The 17,523-nt window shown below is 36.9% G+C and overlaps 2 protein-coding genes across 2 annotated transcripts in view; both read left to right on the plus strand.

Annotated features, from left to right (window-relative positions):
- Positions 1–17,523, plus strand: part of EXOC4 (exocyst complex component 4) — a 736,410-nt gene that overhangs the window by 497,417 nt on the left and 221,470 nt on the right. Inside the window, exon 11 of the mRNA XM_046669741.1 lies at positions 16,480–16,699. Within this exon, the coding sequence (XP_046525697.1) occupies positions 16,480–16,699 (220 nt within the window). The remainder of the gene's footprint in view (positions 1–16,479; positions 16,700–17,523) is intronic.
- Positions 3,733–4,598, plus strand: LOC124243770 (MICOS complex subunit MIC27-like). The gene is given in 2 exon segments (XM_046669742.1): positions 3,733–3,869; positions 3,872–4,598. Coding segments are annotated over 2 exon segments (801 nt in total). The 5' UTR covers positions 3,733–3,742; the 3' UTR covers positions 4,546–4,598.

A 17,523-nucleotide genomic window follows, 5' to 3' on the forward strand; every position in this document is an offset into this window, starting at 1 on the left:
ATGCCTTATACATGGCCAGTAGATGTTAGTTGAGTTAATTAATTAGTTAGATGTTTGGAAGATTTACCACTGTATTTCAGATTGTTGCTGGGGTCTTGCATGAATGGTTATTACCAAGAATTTGTCAAAGACAGAGTAAAATGTGTCCAGCTGCATACTTTTTTAAAAGAGGGAAAATACAATGAATATCTCCTGCCCAAGAGGAGCTTATTATATGGCTGCCAAAACAAAATACACACATGGGAAATGATATAAAAATAAAAGTATTAGTAGGTATGAATGCACATAGCAACAATCTAAAGACATAAATGCTAAATTCAAAACTATCTCTTGTGCCTGTGGCTATCATGCCTGTAGCCATAATTTTTCATTGTTGACTTCATAAAAATGAACACGTTTATGCATACTCTTATATTGAAAATAAAGTGTCAAAGGGAACTAGCTGCCAGTCTGGGCTAGAAATTTTTTCACAAGTTTCATACGAGACAAAGTTTTCCGAAATAATTTTTTCCATTAAGATGCACTGCATATTTGTGCTATGATAAAGCATTCATGCCTTATGTTTTTTTCTATTGGTTTGAAAACAGGAAACATTTCTCAAATGAAACAAGGGCTTACAATGGATTTTTTTTTTTATGTTCAAATTACTTCCATTGGCTTTTTCTGTCTCTTGCATATTCAGCTGCACTTAGTAGCAACAATCAGCCCAAGAGTGTGCCTCACCGAGTAACCTGATTACAGACACCGACTGTCGGACAGCTGTTTTATCTTCTATGTGTTGTAGGTGTTTGTCATCAGCTTAATCCAGATGAACATCAGTTCTGCTGGAACTGGTAATATTGTAATCAAAATTCTTATATAGGGTCTAGTTTTTCTTTGGAAATATTATGTATTCCATCATTATAATGCCTATGTGATTGATAGATATTCACCTACAAGTAATCAGCTAGACAGGAAACTTTTTTTTCTGTATTATTCCATATACAAATGTAATTATCTATACTTTTCTGCAGTTCAGATTTGTTAGCATAATTTTTAACTCTGATTTAGCCTTACAGAGGATATGAAAACTTGAATAAAATAGAATGGTGGGAATTATAAAGTCTCTAATTCCTATTTAGTAAGTAGAACTATAAAGAAGGAAATGACTCTGAGGCCTCTAGAAGGAAGCTAAGACAAAAATGGTAGGCGGCCAGCTGAGAAACTTAAAAATAGTTAGTTTAGTTCACTTTCAATATTAAGTTGATGTCATCCCAATCTGTTTTGTCATGTTGAAACCCTAGGAATGTGAGATGACAATAGATGGCCAAAAGTGAGACTCTAGAAAGCGGATAATCTCTTCCAAATAGGAAAGAGCTCTGTAGGAGGTAAATTGGAGAACTTTGAGACATCATGAAAATAACTTTGTGAATATTGTTGCCAGATAATTATAGGTATTGGTCTGAGAAAATGTGGATGCGGGAGCAGAGAAAGGAACCGACAGTGATAGAAGAAGATTGTCATGGCTTAGTTGAAATAATCAAGTATGTGACTAAGGAGATAAAAGTGGAAAAGTTCAGGGGACAAGAGATGTCTGTGACTTCCACATATCATAATTGTTGACTAGGGGGTCACTCCCTGTTTCCCAGGCACTTTTTCTTAGAGCACTTTGCATTCAGGTTGGCAGTTAATCAGGTGGTAATAAACATAAGAGTGGATAAGAAATAATTATAAGCTAAGTTCAGGAACAAGGTTAGCTGCCAAATAGGCTCATTAGAGATAATTCAAACTGAGTTTTCCAAAGCATGCATTTATTAAATAGAATGAAATCCATCCTGTTGAGGAAGAGTGAAGGAGAGAACCAAGTGGCCGGCCTGTCTCTTCCAACAAACGTGTACTGTAATTTTATCACAGCAGGCTCACAATTCATATTTTTGGCACATGAAATACTTCTAAGTCTCTCACTTCTGTCATCGATGCCCAAGTAGTATTCAGCTTAGGCCATATTCTCTAAATTTTACATTACTGGGAGTGTGAACAGGTTTTGATTTGCCAATAGTTTGCCTAAAAATGCCTCACATTGATACATTTAACATAACGCATGCATCATTTAACTTCACAAACTTCGCTTTTTTCTTTCACTATCTCTATTCTTTTTCTTACCTTGTTTAGCCAGCCATATTTATTCCTGAAAACATAGCCTTAAAGTAATCTGTGCATTGTAACCATTTTAAAAAGGACCAGTCTTTCAAGACAAGCCTAAGTAAGTTGTGATAGAAATGTAATTTTATCATTTCTTAAAATGTTTATTAACTGTATTCACTGTACTTGACTTAGAGTTAAGTGCTTCAAGTATGATTCAAAGAGGTACACAGTTGCTGCTCTGAAGGAGCTTAATTCCAATAGGGAGATGTGTGCTATGTAATGAAGTAAAGTAGTTCAATTAATCACCTGGTTGACAGAGATAAGGGTAAACTTTCTGAGAGAGTGAGCTTTGAATTGGTCCTCGGAGGAAGGCTATGGTGAAAATGACAGGTTTTCAAACCTCCACTCTGGCTTACTTACCACGATTTAGAAAATGCCTAGATGAACTACAAGTAGACCACGTGGACATCATGAGAAGAGGCATGAAATTAAAAAAAAAATGCAGGGAGTACACAGAGAGCAAAGTTTGCTGATGACTAGAAGTGGAAATATGTTAGACATATTTCTTGATTACGCCCTAGGTACCAAACATTATCTACCATAAACAAGACACATTGCCTCTCTTCAAGATGTTTATAAACTAACAGAGAATACAGACACCTCAATAGGAATATTCTGTGGACCTAGGGTGCTGTGGGGGCAAAGTGAAAGGGCGTTCAATCTAGACTCAAGGGAGAAGGCCTCCTGGAGAAAGTAATATTTAAGCTAGTGGCTGTAGGGCAAGTGACATTTGGGAAAAGAGGTATGGGGAGAGTGTTCTAGGCAAATGGACCAGCATGTACAAAGACCCGGAGGCGAGAGAGAGCAGAGCATGTTCAAGAAACTCCAAGTAGTTATATATTCTGTGCTTTAGTGAGATTAATATAATAGCTGTATGTTAGCTAAATTGAAGGAAGAGGGCATTAAAGATAGAGTAACCAGTTAGGAGATTGTTTTAGAGAGGCCTGGGAAATAAATTACCTTCTATTAAATTATGTCCATTCATCTACATCATCTCATTTAATAAAAGCCTGAATTATGGTGCTGGATGTTACAAATGGGGGCACAGGGATGTCTGTCCAGGCTCCAGCAAGAAACTAATTGAGGTGGTACCCTTCATATCATATGCTATGTGAATGGCAGTCCTTGGGGCATGATTCTTTCACTGTGGATGCTTTAGTTTCTAGAATAGTGTATGGCATAAAGTAGACACTCTGTAAATATTTTTTAAATAAATGAAGGAATGAACAAGTGAACAAATGCATGAACATAAGAAACAATATAAAGAGAATGTCTCTATCTGGAAGCTTCTTGCATGAGTAGCAAGGCTGAAAATAAGAGGAAGGAGTGAAAGATGATTAACTTTGAGCCTGAGTAGCTGGAATAAGGATGGTACAAAGATAGAGAACACAGAAGGAAGAGCATTGAAATAATAATGGGAGGGCAGCTATAAAGAGTTCGATTTTGGACAAAGTTTGAATTATCAAGAGGACATCCAGTTGAATGTATCTAACAGCTGATTAAAAATGTAGGTCAGGAGGGCTCTCCATAGAAAACCGGGGCGGAGAGGGTCACAGATATGGCGGCCATTAGGATGGAAGAGCTGACAACCATGCCTACAGGTCTGATATGTGCATCTATAACTGTGTATGCAGCCAAAGAAGAGGACTCCAAAAAGCAGCTGGTGAAGCCAGAGCAGCTCCCCATATTGCACCACCTCTCCGATCTAAATATGTTAAAGAGCAGCCTGGTAATTTACAAATGAGCTTTGCGTCCATCCGCTCTACAACTGGTCGTTATATTGGCTGGTGGAAGGGTGTTTATGACTTTGTGAAAAATGGGATAATGGATACAGTACAATTTGGAAAAGATGCCTATATCTATCTGAAGAATCCACCTCGAGATTTTCTTTCGAAAGTTGGAGTCATTACAGTCTCAGGGTTGGCAGGCTTGGTTTCAGCGAGAAAAGGTTCTAGGTTTAAGAAAATTGCTTATCCACTGGGGCTGGCCACTTTAGGAGCATCTGTTTGTTACCCAGTTCAGTCAGTAATAATTGCAAAGGTAACTGAGAGAAAGGCATATGCTACAAGCCAGCAAATTTATGAAGCAGTTAAATCATTGTGGACAAAAAACAACAAAAAAGAGTCACTTCCTGAACCTAAAGAAAAAACTAAGCTAGGAAGCTCTGCTGAAATAGAAATACCTGCAAAAACGACTCACGACCTGAAAGACTCAGTGCCTTTGCCAACGGAACTCAGCTCGGAAACGAAGAGGAAATCAGAATCCCCCTCAGGTGCTGCACAGTTTATGCCTGACCCCAAGCTCATGGATCACGGGCAGTCCCATCCAGAAGACGTAGATATGTACAGCACTAGAAGCTGAAATGGTCTGCGTAGAGAACTACAAGATGTGTGAAGCTGCAAATAATGATGAAAACAATCGTGATGGGTAACTGTGACGCACAGAGTATAAGTTAAACCATGTCTTTCCCTCACATCTTCTAATGTACCATTTGACCAATCACATAGGTGATTAAAACACCAACTATGAACACAATCCAAACAATATTAAATGAGTGATGAAGAGGCAGAGGTAGAAGTATTAGGATGCGTTTGATGACTTTTAAGGATGTTTATGAAAAAAACAAAAACAGTAAATATATGAACACTGATGAGACTAAAATCTGAAAAACTATGTATGTCTACATATAAATATTTATACATATACACATACATAGTTGCTTTAGCTTTTCTGAATTAATGTCAGCTAAATTAGAAAGGTATGTGGAAGGATGTGTTCCCTTCTTCCCATTTTTTTTCATTTCCCAGAGCTGGAATAAAATATCCATACTTTAAAACACAAACAAAAAAAAAATGTAGGTCAGGCGCTTGAGGAAAGAAGTCAGAGCTGGTGATGAGGTTTATTATATTTCAGGAGAAAGAATTCAGTCTTTGGTATAATCAGATATTTGTATTTAGCAATATTATGGTCCTCTTAATCCACACGAGGTTCCATTACATCAGCACACACTCTAGGGTTTTCTGCATGGACTTCTGTCGATTGTCCTCCCCTTACCAGCCCCCCTCAAAAGTCCTAACCCTAGGGGTGAGCATTTAGGGCAGTGATCTTAGAAGAGTATGTCGAATAGAGGGTGGTGAAATCCAGTGTGGCTTCTGGAGCCGAACCAACCAAGTTCAAATTTTGGCCCCATCACTTACTTAGCTGTATGACCTTGGGAAAGTGCTTAACCTTTCTATGCCTTCATTTCTTCTTCCAAATGGCAATTCTAAAAGCAATTTACTTCATAGTGTTCTAAGGAATAAGTGAAGCAAAGCATGGTGATTACCTAAAACAGTGTTGGCATACTGTAAGCACAATATAACTGTCGGCTAATAATGTTACTGTTATTTTTTCACTTGCTCAGTTTCATCAAATGTAAAATGCAGATAGTAATAGTGCAGACTTCATAGAGTCGTGAGAATTGCATAAAATAATCCATATAAAGCTCTGCGATCAAGACATGGTAAGAGCCCAATAGCTGTAAGCAATTATTAATACAGCTCCTACTCACATAGCATCAGCTAAAAGATTTGCCAGATTCCCTTGTGTCTTGCATTGGAATATCTAAAGGCTAAACTGATATGGAACACTTAAAGTATCTTTAATATGTTACACATAAGTTACGTGTGATGTGATAGACATTTTGTAGTAGCAATTTTTCTTGAAAATTTTTCTGACATCCTTTTATAAAAAAATATAAAGGAGAGGTTATTTTAATATAAATCAGATAAATGGGAAAGATAAAAATGGAATTCCAGGCCTGTTGGAAAAGTAGGGTTATCATTTTGTCTCTGAGTTTTATATTGATAGCCCTTATTTATTTATTTATATGTGTGGGGGGTTTTGTTGTTGTTGTTAAAAAAAGATTGCTTGATATTAAGGGTCAGAGTTTGAGTTACTTCAATTTCCAAATTATATGCTTAAAAAATTTAAACAGCTGTCATTTTAAAGAGGCTTACTGCATTTTACCTAAAGTGCTTTTCAGTCTGAGGGAGCATTTAAATGTAGTCACAAATCACTCGCAATATAGTCATGGCAAGATTTTTTAAAGTTAAATTTGTTTACAAGCCTGCAGAGTTCAAATTTTGTAGATAATATTCGTTTCTCCCTTTACTTAATGATTTTTACATCTTTTCTCCTCTAGTCCTAGGCATGAATTTTACTCACTACAAATAAGAGCACCTAAATCCCTTTTTATTGCGTTAGTTCAGCAAATTGTGTCCTAGGGGTATGGGCTGAGGACATGACTGGGCTCTGCAACGATGAGCTTATTTTGCACTTTTACTCAGAAAATCTTTACATACAAAAATCACAGATAGTAGTTAGACTCATGAACAATTACAGACTGGGGGGGAGCCTCTTCCTGATGTGCTGATGACTTACTCCCATGAATTAAGAGGCAAATGTGCTCTAAAGTGCATTAACCTTTATGGATTTTTCTTTGGTTTTCATGTTCCTCTGATTTATGGTCTTAAATATGCCTGTTGCTGCTGTTTCTGAATGAGTCCCTTGTAAATCACTTCTAAATGATGGTTTTTGAGTCAGATAATCCAAGTTGGTTGAATATAGCTCCATTTAGTTCCTCTGAGGTTTCTTTCCTTCTTTGCCCAAGTTATTTTCAGTTTGCTCTGTGCCTTAAATGTCATATCTGGGAGTAATTGATCAAGTAAGAAATAATGTCTTAAAGGAGCCATGCTTGTTGGGTGGCTTCTGTCTACACACTTATTTCCAGCGTTTTGCACGGCCCCACTTGGGTTTGATTCCAAAGGCCCATTTAACCATGTCACAGTTCTTTGTGCAAGGATGGGCTTGTGTCTGGTGAAGGGGTTCAGAACAGGCCTCCTCAAGATGCGTCACTCTGGCATGTGGATTATTTAGAACTAAACCCCATCAAGACCTGCAGGCTCAGGAGAAACTTCTGCTCCTCCCTTAACTTGCTAGAAGAATCTAAGTTGGAGGTCTTTCCCGGAAGGAGAGTTATTACCAGAGATAAATTTTATGTGAGTAACCCATCCATATGGCAGGACAAACATCAAATTACCAAACTCTCCTTATCGTCCTGTGAATTGTCTTCTTCCACTCTGAAGCCCCAGGCCCCTCTCCCCATTTCTTAGTTCAGGATGGTGTGTGTACCTCATTTTACCTTGCTGTCCATGAACCTCTCATGTATGTGGGTCTCTCACTGTCTCATGTATGTGAGGTTCCCATATATATGAATTAAATTTAATTTTCTCCTGTTAATCTATCTTATGACCATTCGTTTGTTAGACCAACTGAAAGAACTTTTGTAGGGTAAAGGAAAATTTTTCCTCCCCGACACGGGGAATAGATTTTATTATGGGTTGTAAATTGACATTTTTCCTAAAAATCAAGCATTGTGGGCATTTTGAGTATACTGTGTTCTCATAAAAGTCCACTGTTTCCCTTGGAGTGATGTGTAGAAAGTGTCATCCGCATGCAGGATTCTGTTATCAGTGCTGCTTGGCATCTTTTTACATGGGCCCATATTTCTGCAGAAAAGTTCTGCATTTGGCAGGCAGTATTCTGTTCTCATTCTGGGTCCAAAGATTATTTATATAGACTGGATTTGGAGGAAAATGTCTCCTTGTAACTCATGTGTCATTCATGTTATAGGGTTGTTGTTACTGCTGTTGTTTGCATTCTTTGCATAAAATCAAAACACAAAATCAAAGTGCAAATTTCAGAAAATTCAAATTCAGAATTCTTGCTTTTAAAGCACACGTAATTCATTCGTGTCTCTATCATAAACAGTGCATCACTGTTTATTGCTAATTAAGTTTTTAAGGTAGACATTAATAAATTCTGTGTCATACAACAGGATTAAATGTACATATATTAAATGGGACGGTGGAGTGCTGCACGATGTGGATGGTGCCCTGGTGACTTAGGTTTGAATATGCTGGATGACTTGAGCAGAGCTTCTGCAGGCCTGTAAATACCATGGATTTTTTCACTTAGAAACCTTGGACGAAAATGAAGGGAAGATGGTTCAGATTTTTAAAAATATCTTTAAAGCTGTTCTGCAGTAGAAGAGATTCAGAGCTTCTTGGTGGAGGTTGGCATGGAATATCTCTGCAGAGTCAAGACTAGATTAGAAGGTACGTTCGTGGAAACAATGTTCTGAGTTCCTGCAGAATGTGGGAGGTCTGGGTGATAAATCACACATTTCTATTAGTTCTAATACATGGGATCAGCAGAAAAATCCCCAAGGCTTTCAGATAAATATTTAGTGTACGTTATTTAGCCTAAACTACCAAAACACGTGTGATAATGTACATCAAAGTGAAAAAAATTGTTATTGTATGTTGTGTGATACAGATTATATACAAACGTACACATTAAAAATGTAATTAGCAATAAACACTGACACACTGTTCATGAAAGAGACCTGAATAAATTCCTTGTACTTCAAAAGCCAGAATTTGGAGTTTGAATTTTCTGAAATTTGCACGTTTGACTTTGTGTTTTGGTTTTATGGAAAGATGGTGTTTCCCCATGATTGGATTCAAGACATTTTTAGCAAGAATATCAGAGAAGTGATGCTGTGTTCTTCTGTCATATCAGGAGGCACGTGATGTCAGTTTGTCCTATTACTGATAGAGTTGGCCATAGAATTTTAAAAACTCATTAGGGTGTGAATGTAAGGAATACATATTTACTATGAGCAACTATTTTTATTCAAATGGATAAATATCATTGCTCTCATTGCAACTTCCAAAATACACTGTACGCCCTCCGTGTTCGAGGATATTTCCAGCTGCTACCCACCATAATTCTTGGCTGAGATAAAATGGAAGAATTGGAGCTTTCCAATGAAATAGAATTTGTGATAAGGAGGCTGGGTTAAGCGAGGGGCTTAGGCAGCTTGAATGAACTTTTAATTAGTTTACAATTTCCCTGGATAGAAATCAAATCAAGATAAAAATTTTGAAAATACTGGGTCAAATATAGGTAGTCTGTGTTCATGTATGCATTCCAAAGGACACATACTTGCTGTAAGAAAGCGTGCATTTAAAATATAGGTACTGCATATGTGCATATTTTAGGAGGCTCCCTAGTTGATGATATTCTGAAAAGAAAACCTTTGGTTAAATATTTACAAATAGCAATATTAGAACTTAGGAAATAAGATCCATGCTTTAGACATTGAAGTGCAGTGTGAATCAGTTGCCTACTCATTTGTTTTTTGGTTCATCTGTCTTTGCAACCTTAGGTTTACAAGGCTCATCTGAAGAAAGTTCCTCAAAGTCCTGTAATTAGATGCTCTGCATATAGCATTATGTAGATCGTTTTCTTTAATTCTCCTTCTCTTTCCATGTACAAGACATACCTGGGCTTTGTCTTTGCCTTCTCATCATTTACAAGGATAGGAAATCCCTGGTGTGAAAGCACTTCATGAGATTAGATAATACCCTTGTGGCAGGGTTCCATCTGTGTTCCATCTTTTAACTTTGAAGTGTTTTCTTTCCTAATGAGATTCTTTTCACTGTTAGAAATTCAATGTTTTCTTACTTCGTACAGCTGATTAGGAGCATTCTTGGAAAAACTGGGTTTTTTGATGATTCTCCTCTGTACCTTTGACTCTCTCCTGTCTCCCATTCAACACATCATTTTTATTTTTTTATTTTTTATTTTTATTTTTTTAATTGCTGTAACATTGCTTTATAACGTTATGTAAATTTCAGGTGTACATCATTGTATTTCGATTTCTGTGTAGATTACATCATGTTCACTACCCAAAGGCTGATTGCAATCCATTACCACACATGTGTGCCTAATTACCCCTTTTGCCCTCCTACCTTCCCCTTTCCCCTGTGGTAACCACCAATCCAATCTCTGTCTCTATGTGTTTGTTTGTTGTTGTTGTTATCTTCTATTTATGAGTGAGATCATATGATATTTGACTTTCTCCCTCTGACTAATTTCGCTTAGCATAATACCCTCAAGGTCCCTCCGCATTGTCGTGTATGGCCAAATTTCGTCCTTTTTTATGTCTGAGTAGTATTCCATTGTGTATATATACTACATCTTTATCCATTCATCCCTTGATAGGCACCTAGGTTTATCCCAAGTCTTGGCTATTGTGAACAATGCTACAATGAACATAGGGTGCATATATCTTTACGCATTCGTGTTTTCATGTTCTTTGGATAAATACCCAGCAGTGCAATAGCTGGGTCATATGGTAGTTGTATTCTTAACTTTTTGAGGTATCTCCATACTGTTTCCCATAGTGGCTGCACCAGTTTGTACTCCCACCAGCAATGTATGAGAGTTCTCTTTTTTCCACATCCTCTCCACACTTGTTATTTCCTGTCTTGTTAATTAGAGCCATTCTGATGGGCGTGAGGTGATATCTCATTGTAGTTTTGATTTGAAATTCCCTGATAATTAGTGATGTTGAGCATCTTTTCATGTGCCTGTTGGCCATCTGTATATCTTCTTTGGAGAAATGTCTGTTCAGATCTTTTGCCCATTTGTTAATTGGGCTGTTAGTTTTTTTGCTGTTGAGATGTATGAGTTCTTTATATATTTTAGATATTAATCCCCTCTCAGGTATATAGTTTGCAAATATCTTCTCCCAATTGTTAGGTTGTCTTTTCATTTTGTTTATGGTTTCTTTTGCTGTGCAGAAGCTTTTTAGTTTGATGTAGTCCCATTTGTTTATTTTTTCTATTGTTTCCTTTACCCGGTCAGACATGGTACTTGAAAATATGCTCCTAACACCAATGTCAAAGAGTGTACTGCCTATGTTTTCTTCTAGAATTTTCATGGTTTCAGGTCTTTACATTCAAGTCTTTAATCCATTTTGAGTTAATTTTTGTGTATGGCGTAAGATAACGCTTTGCATGTGGTTGTCCAGTTTTCCCAACACCATTTTTTGAAGAGACTTTCCTTTCTCCATTGTATGTTCTTGGCTCCCTTGTCGAAAATTAGCTGTCCATAGATGTGTGGGTTTATTTCTGGGCTCTTGATTCTGTCCCATTGATCTATGTGTCCATCGGATCATTTTTAAAGTACTTACTAGGTGAACAGAGCTGTGCAGTATACTGTGGGAATTTGAGGAAAATGAAGTATAGACTCATCCATGAAAGATGATGAGGAGCTATTCCCAGTAACTTGTGGAAATAAACAGAAGCAAAATGAAGATGTTCACTATACGATTATCTATAATAAAACCAGGAAACAGCATTAATGTTCTCTAATAGATGTTTGGTTTAATAATGTGTTCATTAGCATGATGGAATGAGTCTATAATACTCTGCGAAAGAGCAGATTACGCAGGAACAACCATATTGTGAACAATCATGTTGTACAAAGTGAAAAACAACATGGAGATGTGGCCAAGGCCTAGCAAATGTTCTTTCAGTAAGAGGCAACCTTTGCAGTGGTGGAGATGGGGATGAGTTTTCTCTCTTTCTTTTTTTAATCTTTTATTTGGACCTTTAGTCCAAATTCCTGGGAGAAGGGCATTATTTGTCAGAGAGGTAAAACCCTAGTCTCAGGAACTATGGGTTGAAGTTAAAGGACCTGTTAATTATTTTATTCAGCACTTCCTTCATCAAATATTTCCTGAGGTCCTACCTACTATGTGCTAGCCATAGAGCACTAAAGGCACTGAGGATACAGCAGTGAGCAATTTACGCTTGGCCCCTGGTCACATGGACCTTTGGTCATTTCTACATCAGAGTGTTGCTGAAATAGTCAAAGTATTGATCTAGTGGTCCAAATTGCTGATTATGGACAATTGCATGGGAAAGTAAAGGACAAGGTGAAAAAAATCATAAAAAATGTCACACTTGCCTTGAATCTCCAACCTCATTTGGGTTTGCATGCTGGTAGTAATTATACAAATAGCAGCAGCTACCATTTGCTTAGCAGTTACTATGTGTCAGCCTGTGTGCTGGTGCTTAACTTTTATTTCCTCATTTAATCATCAAAGCAATCCTGTGTATTATCATATCTATTTATAGAATACAGAAGTAAGACTAAGAGAGGCTAAGTAATCTGCCCAAGTCTGTACACTCAAGATTCAGACTCAGGAAGACCCACCCTAAGTGTTCTGCTCTTGGCCACTCTGCTTCCTTAGATCATCCCTCCCTGTAGTTTCTGTGAGTCTGGTTTATCTGCTGGATACCTAGGAAAGTTCTTATTCTGTGTCCTTCCTGCCCAAGAAAGGGCAGTTTGCCCATTTAATGTAATTGCTTCCCATTTTTGACTACGGTAAAAAAGGGGCTGATAAGACAGCCATAATTTTTCTCTTTCATCCTCTCTCGCATGTTTCATGCTTTCTGCACAGTGAGGGCCCTCACAGCTCTGAAAGCAGATTTGGAAACATGTTGAATGGGTCCCCTCGAGGTAGAGATGACAACATCAACCTGGATGTGTCATTTTAGACTGATGTGTGCGCTTTAGGGAATAAATGATTTGTGTTTGAGAGAAATCATTCAGCTGGAAGTGATGGGAGCCCTTCCATCAGTGCTGCTCAGAGCAGTTTCATGTCTTAGGGACACCAAGGGCAAATAAGGGACTAGAAAAAAAGAAAATGTGGATAATTTAGAGCCTTCTGTCACTGTTTAGGAGCAGGTTAACTGCTAAAAATATTGTTTTAATAAATGTTAAAGATTTTGAAAATGTAAGAAGTACTTCTCAGAAAACTCTTTTTCTAAGTCTCATTGAAAAGAATAAATAGGGATTCTGATGATTGATTCCCATAATATTAAAAAAAATAAGACAAAAAGACCTTTGGTGTATTTACTCATTAGCAAATTAATAACCGTGGTTTACTTTCCGAGGCAGACCAAGGAGACCAAGATGTACCTGGGTGGGGGATTTCTCTCAGGGTTAGGTGACATCAGAAGGGGTCAACATAGCAAGATGTGGGATTTGGAAATCTTAAAATTACGGCCATGGTTAACGGTCTACTTTTATTTTTTCTTTTTTCCCTGCCTTCTGCCACTCACTCTCTCCTTGAAGATATATTATGTCTTGTTTGGGGTCATGCTTTTATTTCCTTTTCCATGTTGCTAACATCAATTAAGAAGCCTCATTGCTGTTCCTCATTGCTTCTCAGTTTCCACATTCTTTCCTGCATTCTTTGGGTTACTTTTTCGTTATGATAATCCTATACGTACTTCCTCCCTTCCCCACCACACACACACACAACCCAGAGGTTAATGGAATGTTTAACTGGTTATATGCAAGATTAACCACAATGTATGTATTTATTAAGTAAAGGAACTCTTTATTAGGTTAAATAGCTAAACTTAAGGAACATTTACACCAAACTTTGAAATGTGGTCTAATTAGAAAGCAATTTATGAAATATACTCTTTGATATTACTGTAGGTAGTTTTTCTATTTTCTATTTTAATTTTGTTTAAGTAGCTAATCATTCATGGTTTTAAAAAATCAAATGATTATTAAAAGTTATAATTGAAAAGTCTTATTCCCACTCCTCTTCCAGACCCCACCCCTACCCCTGCTTCTACAAGTATTCACAATTATTAGTTTTTTGTGAGTTTTCCCAGGGTGTCTTTATAATAAAATAAACAAACGGGGATACGTACTTCTTACACAAAGGTCAGTGTAGTAAATACTGCTAAATACATAGTGACCTGCACCTTGCTTTTCTCGCTTAACAATATGTCCTGGAGATCTTTTCATGTTAGTGCATCAAAAGCTTCCACGTTTTGGCGGCAGAGTTGCTGCACTGTATTCCAATGTGTAGATATGCTGCAGTTTATTTAATCCCTGATTGATGGATGTTTTGAGTTGTTGACAGTCTTTTGCCATAAAAACAATGCTACACTGATCTATATAATCATATTCGGGTATAGCTGTCAGATGAATTCCCCAAAAGTGGGATTTCTGGGTCAAAAGGAAATGCATTTGTAATTATGAATGATAGTGCCAATTTGCCCTTCATAAGGGTGGTACTGTTTTTCACTTTCATCAACAATATACGAGAATTCTTCTTTCCCCACATTTACGCCAACAGTGTGTTTTCAAACTTTTGGAAGTTGGCCAATGCATGGATGTAAAAAATGACTTCTCAGTATAGTTTACTTTTTATTTTAATCATTATGAATGAAGTTAAGAATTTTTTCTTATGTTTAATGGCCATTGTCTTTCTTTTACTGCGAACTATCTTTTCGTGTCCTTTGATCATTTTTCTAGTAAGTTGTTTGGTTTTTTCCTAGCTGTCATCTGTGATACAAGTTGCAGATATATCTTCCCAGTTAGTTGTTCATTTTTTTTATCTTGATTTGATTTGATTTCCTTTCTACTTTTTTTGAGAAAATTTTAAGTTACAAGGCAGCCCTTGCTTTGTATAGCATTGTGGAACTGTAAAAATCACTGTGAAGCAATCTTAACCAATGGGGAAAATCGCAGTTGTTTCAAGACTTTAAAAAATTTTTATGAAAACATTCAAACTCTCTTACTGTCAGTTATAAATGTATACAGAAATAAAAAATAAGAAAACTAATATGTATTTAATACACTGGGACATTAGAAACACTGAGAGGTAAGGTTTTATTTCTTTGTTAAATCTTATCAAGAGTAGTTTCAATAGTGCTTGACGCCTTCTTTTTGTTGCATATTTTACAGTATACAGTGAGCATCTTTTCTATGCCTTGGTGAAATGTCATTCCTCCTTCCAAGTTTAGATCAATTGCCAGCATTTTGTTGTTTGCTTTTCCATGTCCTGAAATATCTCCAAGAGTTCCTTTAAGGTGAAGTTTTTTGCCGGCATCACTTCCTCTGGGATGTCTTTCTCCCTTTCCTCACAACCGCTTTCCTCATTACGTCAGTAAGTTCACCTTCACTCTGGCTGCGTGTGCCTCTTAAATGGGGCAATGTTGACTATTTCTTCCATAAATCCATTTATATTCAATTCAAATTCACTTCCAGTGTTATCACTTTTAGTTTTTTTTTTTTTCTGTACTCTTATCATTTTTGGCCAATTCACTCTTTTAATTATCCATTTTTGTAAAATATCACATGGGTTTATCACTGGGAGTCAAGGAGACAACACAACTACAGGCTATACTGTCTGTACATGAACCGAATGAGAGATGTACAGTGATCAATCACCGCTAGACTTTGAAAGAAGTGGCATGATTGATAATTGATCATGATGAACATCGATTATTTACATAGAGATTTCTGGACAGAAGAATTAGCAGCAAAGTTTGTCCTTTATGCTGTTACTCACAGGTAATATACTGTGGTAACTGGACTGAAACCTTGTTTTTGGAGGACTGGTGTTGTTAACTAAACTGTAGTAACATAAATTGCATATCGGAATTGTGCAAAGCAGGAACTGCCAGGACAGAAAAGTACAAAGAATAATATGACATCTGCATACTCATCTCTGAGTTTGACAGTTATTAACATTCTGCTATATATGCTTTAAGGGTTTTTAATAAAGGAAATAGGTAATTACAAATAAGGCTGAAGTTCTCCTTTGTCCCCACTTCCCATCCTGTTCTCTTTCATAACCTCACAACTTACGCATCATCACAAATTGAAAGAATGTCCTTTATTCTCTCTCTCTCTCTTGTTTTTTTTAACATTTCTATCTACACATATAAAGATCTCAGTGAGAATCTTTATATGTGTAGGGTGTGCTTTTAATCACATTTTTTTTCTGTTTATCATGCTTTCCTTTGCTTCTTGTATTCTTATTTCTTTCTTGAATTAGTAAAAATATTTTTTCGTATCTCCTTTTTTTTCCCCATAGTTTAGAAGTCACATTTTTTTATTTGACCCAATTTCTATTCAACTAGTGAAGTAACTTGTATTTTAAAAAATAAATAAATAAATAAAACAGATATAAGGGCCAGCCCCGTGGCCGAGTAGTAAAGTTGACGCACTCCGCTTCGGCGGCCCAGGGTTTCGCTGGTTCGGATCCTGGGCACGGACCTGGCACTGCTCATCAAGCCATGCTGAGGCGGCATCCCACATGCCACAACTAGAAGGACCCACAACTAAAAAAACACAACTATGTACCTGGGGGGTTGGGGGAGAAAAAGGAAAAATAAAATCTTTAAAAAAAAAAAAGATATAGATGAATAATATAGTGATGCTCTTGTTAAGAATTCTGGGAATTTCCTCGCATCTCTTCATGGAAATAGCCAAAGCCTAGAAATCCCCATGTGTGTTTTGTCATATTTCTCTAACTGTTTTTCTGATACATTTAGCAGCCATTTTACTCTGTCTGTCTTCCAGATTTATTCAGGAGATTGAGCATGCCCTGGGACCTGGCCCAGCCAAACAATGTCCTCTTCGAGAATTTCTGACTGTGTACATCAAAAACATCTTTCTCAATCAAGTCTTGGCTGAGATCAACAAGGAGATTGAAGGAGTCACTAAAACATCTGACCCCTTGAAGATCCTAGCTAACGCAGACACCATGAAGGTGCTGGGTGTGCAGCGGCCTCTCCTTCAGGTAATGATATACTTTGAACTTGCTGTTTTTATCAACACTTTTCATTGACTTGGCAAGAGTCACAAATTGAAAAAAGAATAATTACCATCTGTTTCCACAGTCATCAGGGACAAAACAAGAGGAAATAAATTAAACAGGCACCAGGGAAATTTAGGACTAATGTAGAGATAATGGAAATTCCTTAAGATCTTTAAGAAAAAAGTGATTAGCTTGAATATGGGAGATGGTGAGTCTCATTAACATGCAGGCAACTTCTCATTAATTGCCTGGAATTTGTCATTGAAAGGAATTCTTTTTCCATTGGTGAATGCATCCTGGAATGTGAAGGACTTACAGAAAGGAAGTTACTCAGCCTAAGCTTACTTATCAACAGGAAACCCTCTGCATCGTTTGTGGGCAGACTTACTGTAAAGAACTTGGCTAGCTCACGGTGAACTGGAACCGACCAGCAAACTGGCTTTCAAAAGTCAGATCATTTGATTCAGTGATGATCTTGTTAATATTGAAAATTTTACTTTGACTATATAAAGAAATGGTTTCTGGGCAATAGAAATAAAATAATTTGTCAGTAGATATTTGGATTAATAGGCTTGAGATACTTATTTTATATCCATTTTAGCCAATGCCTTGGAGGTAAATATAAAACTAAAAGAAAATGAGTATGAGTTTAAATTATGGGTATATGTTAACTATCATTACATTGTAGTTGAATCTTTATAATGTTTCTTCGTTTAAGAGAATGATGTGCACACTAGGATTTTTTACAAAACTTGTATGATGTGAGGATATCTCAGAATGTGGAAGGCTTAGGCTCTTCAAAGAAA

The sequence above is a fragment of the Equus quagga genome, chromosome 8, assembly GCF_021613505.1.
Source record: "Equus quagga isolate Etosha38 chromosome 8, UCLA_HA_Equagga_1.0, whole genome shotgun sequence".
Lineage (NCBI taxonomy): Eukaryota > Metazoa > Chordata > Mammalia > Perissodactyla > Equidae > Equus > Equus quagga.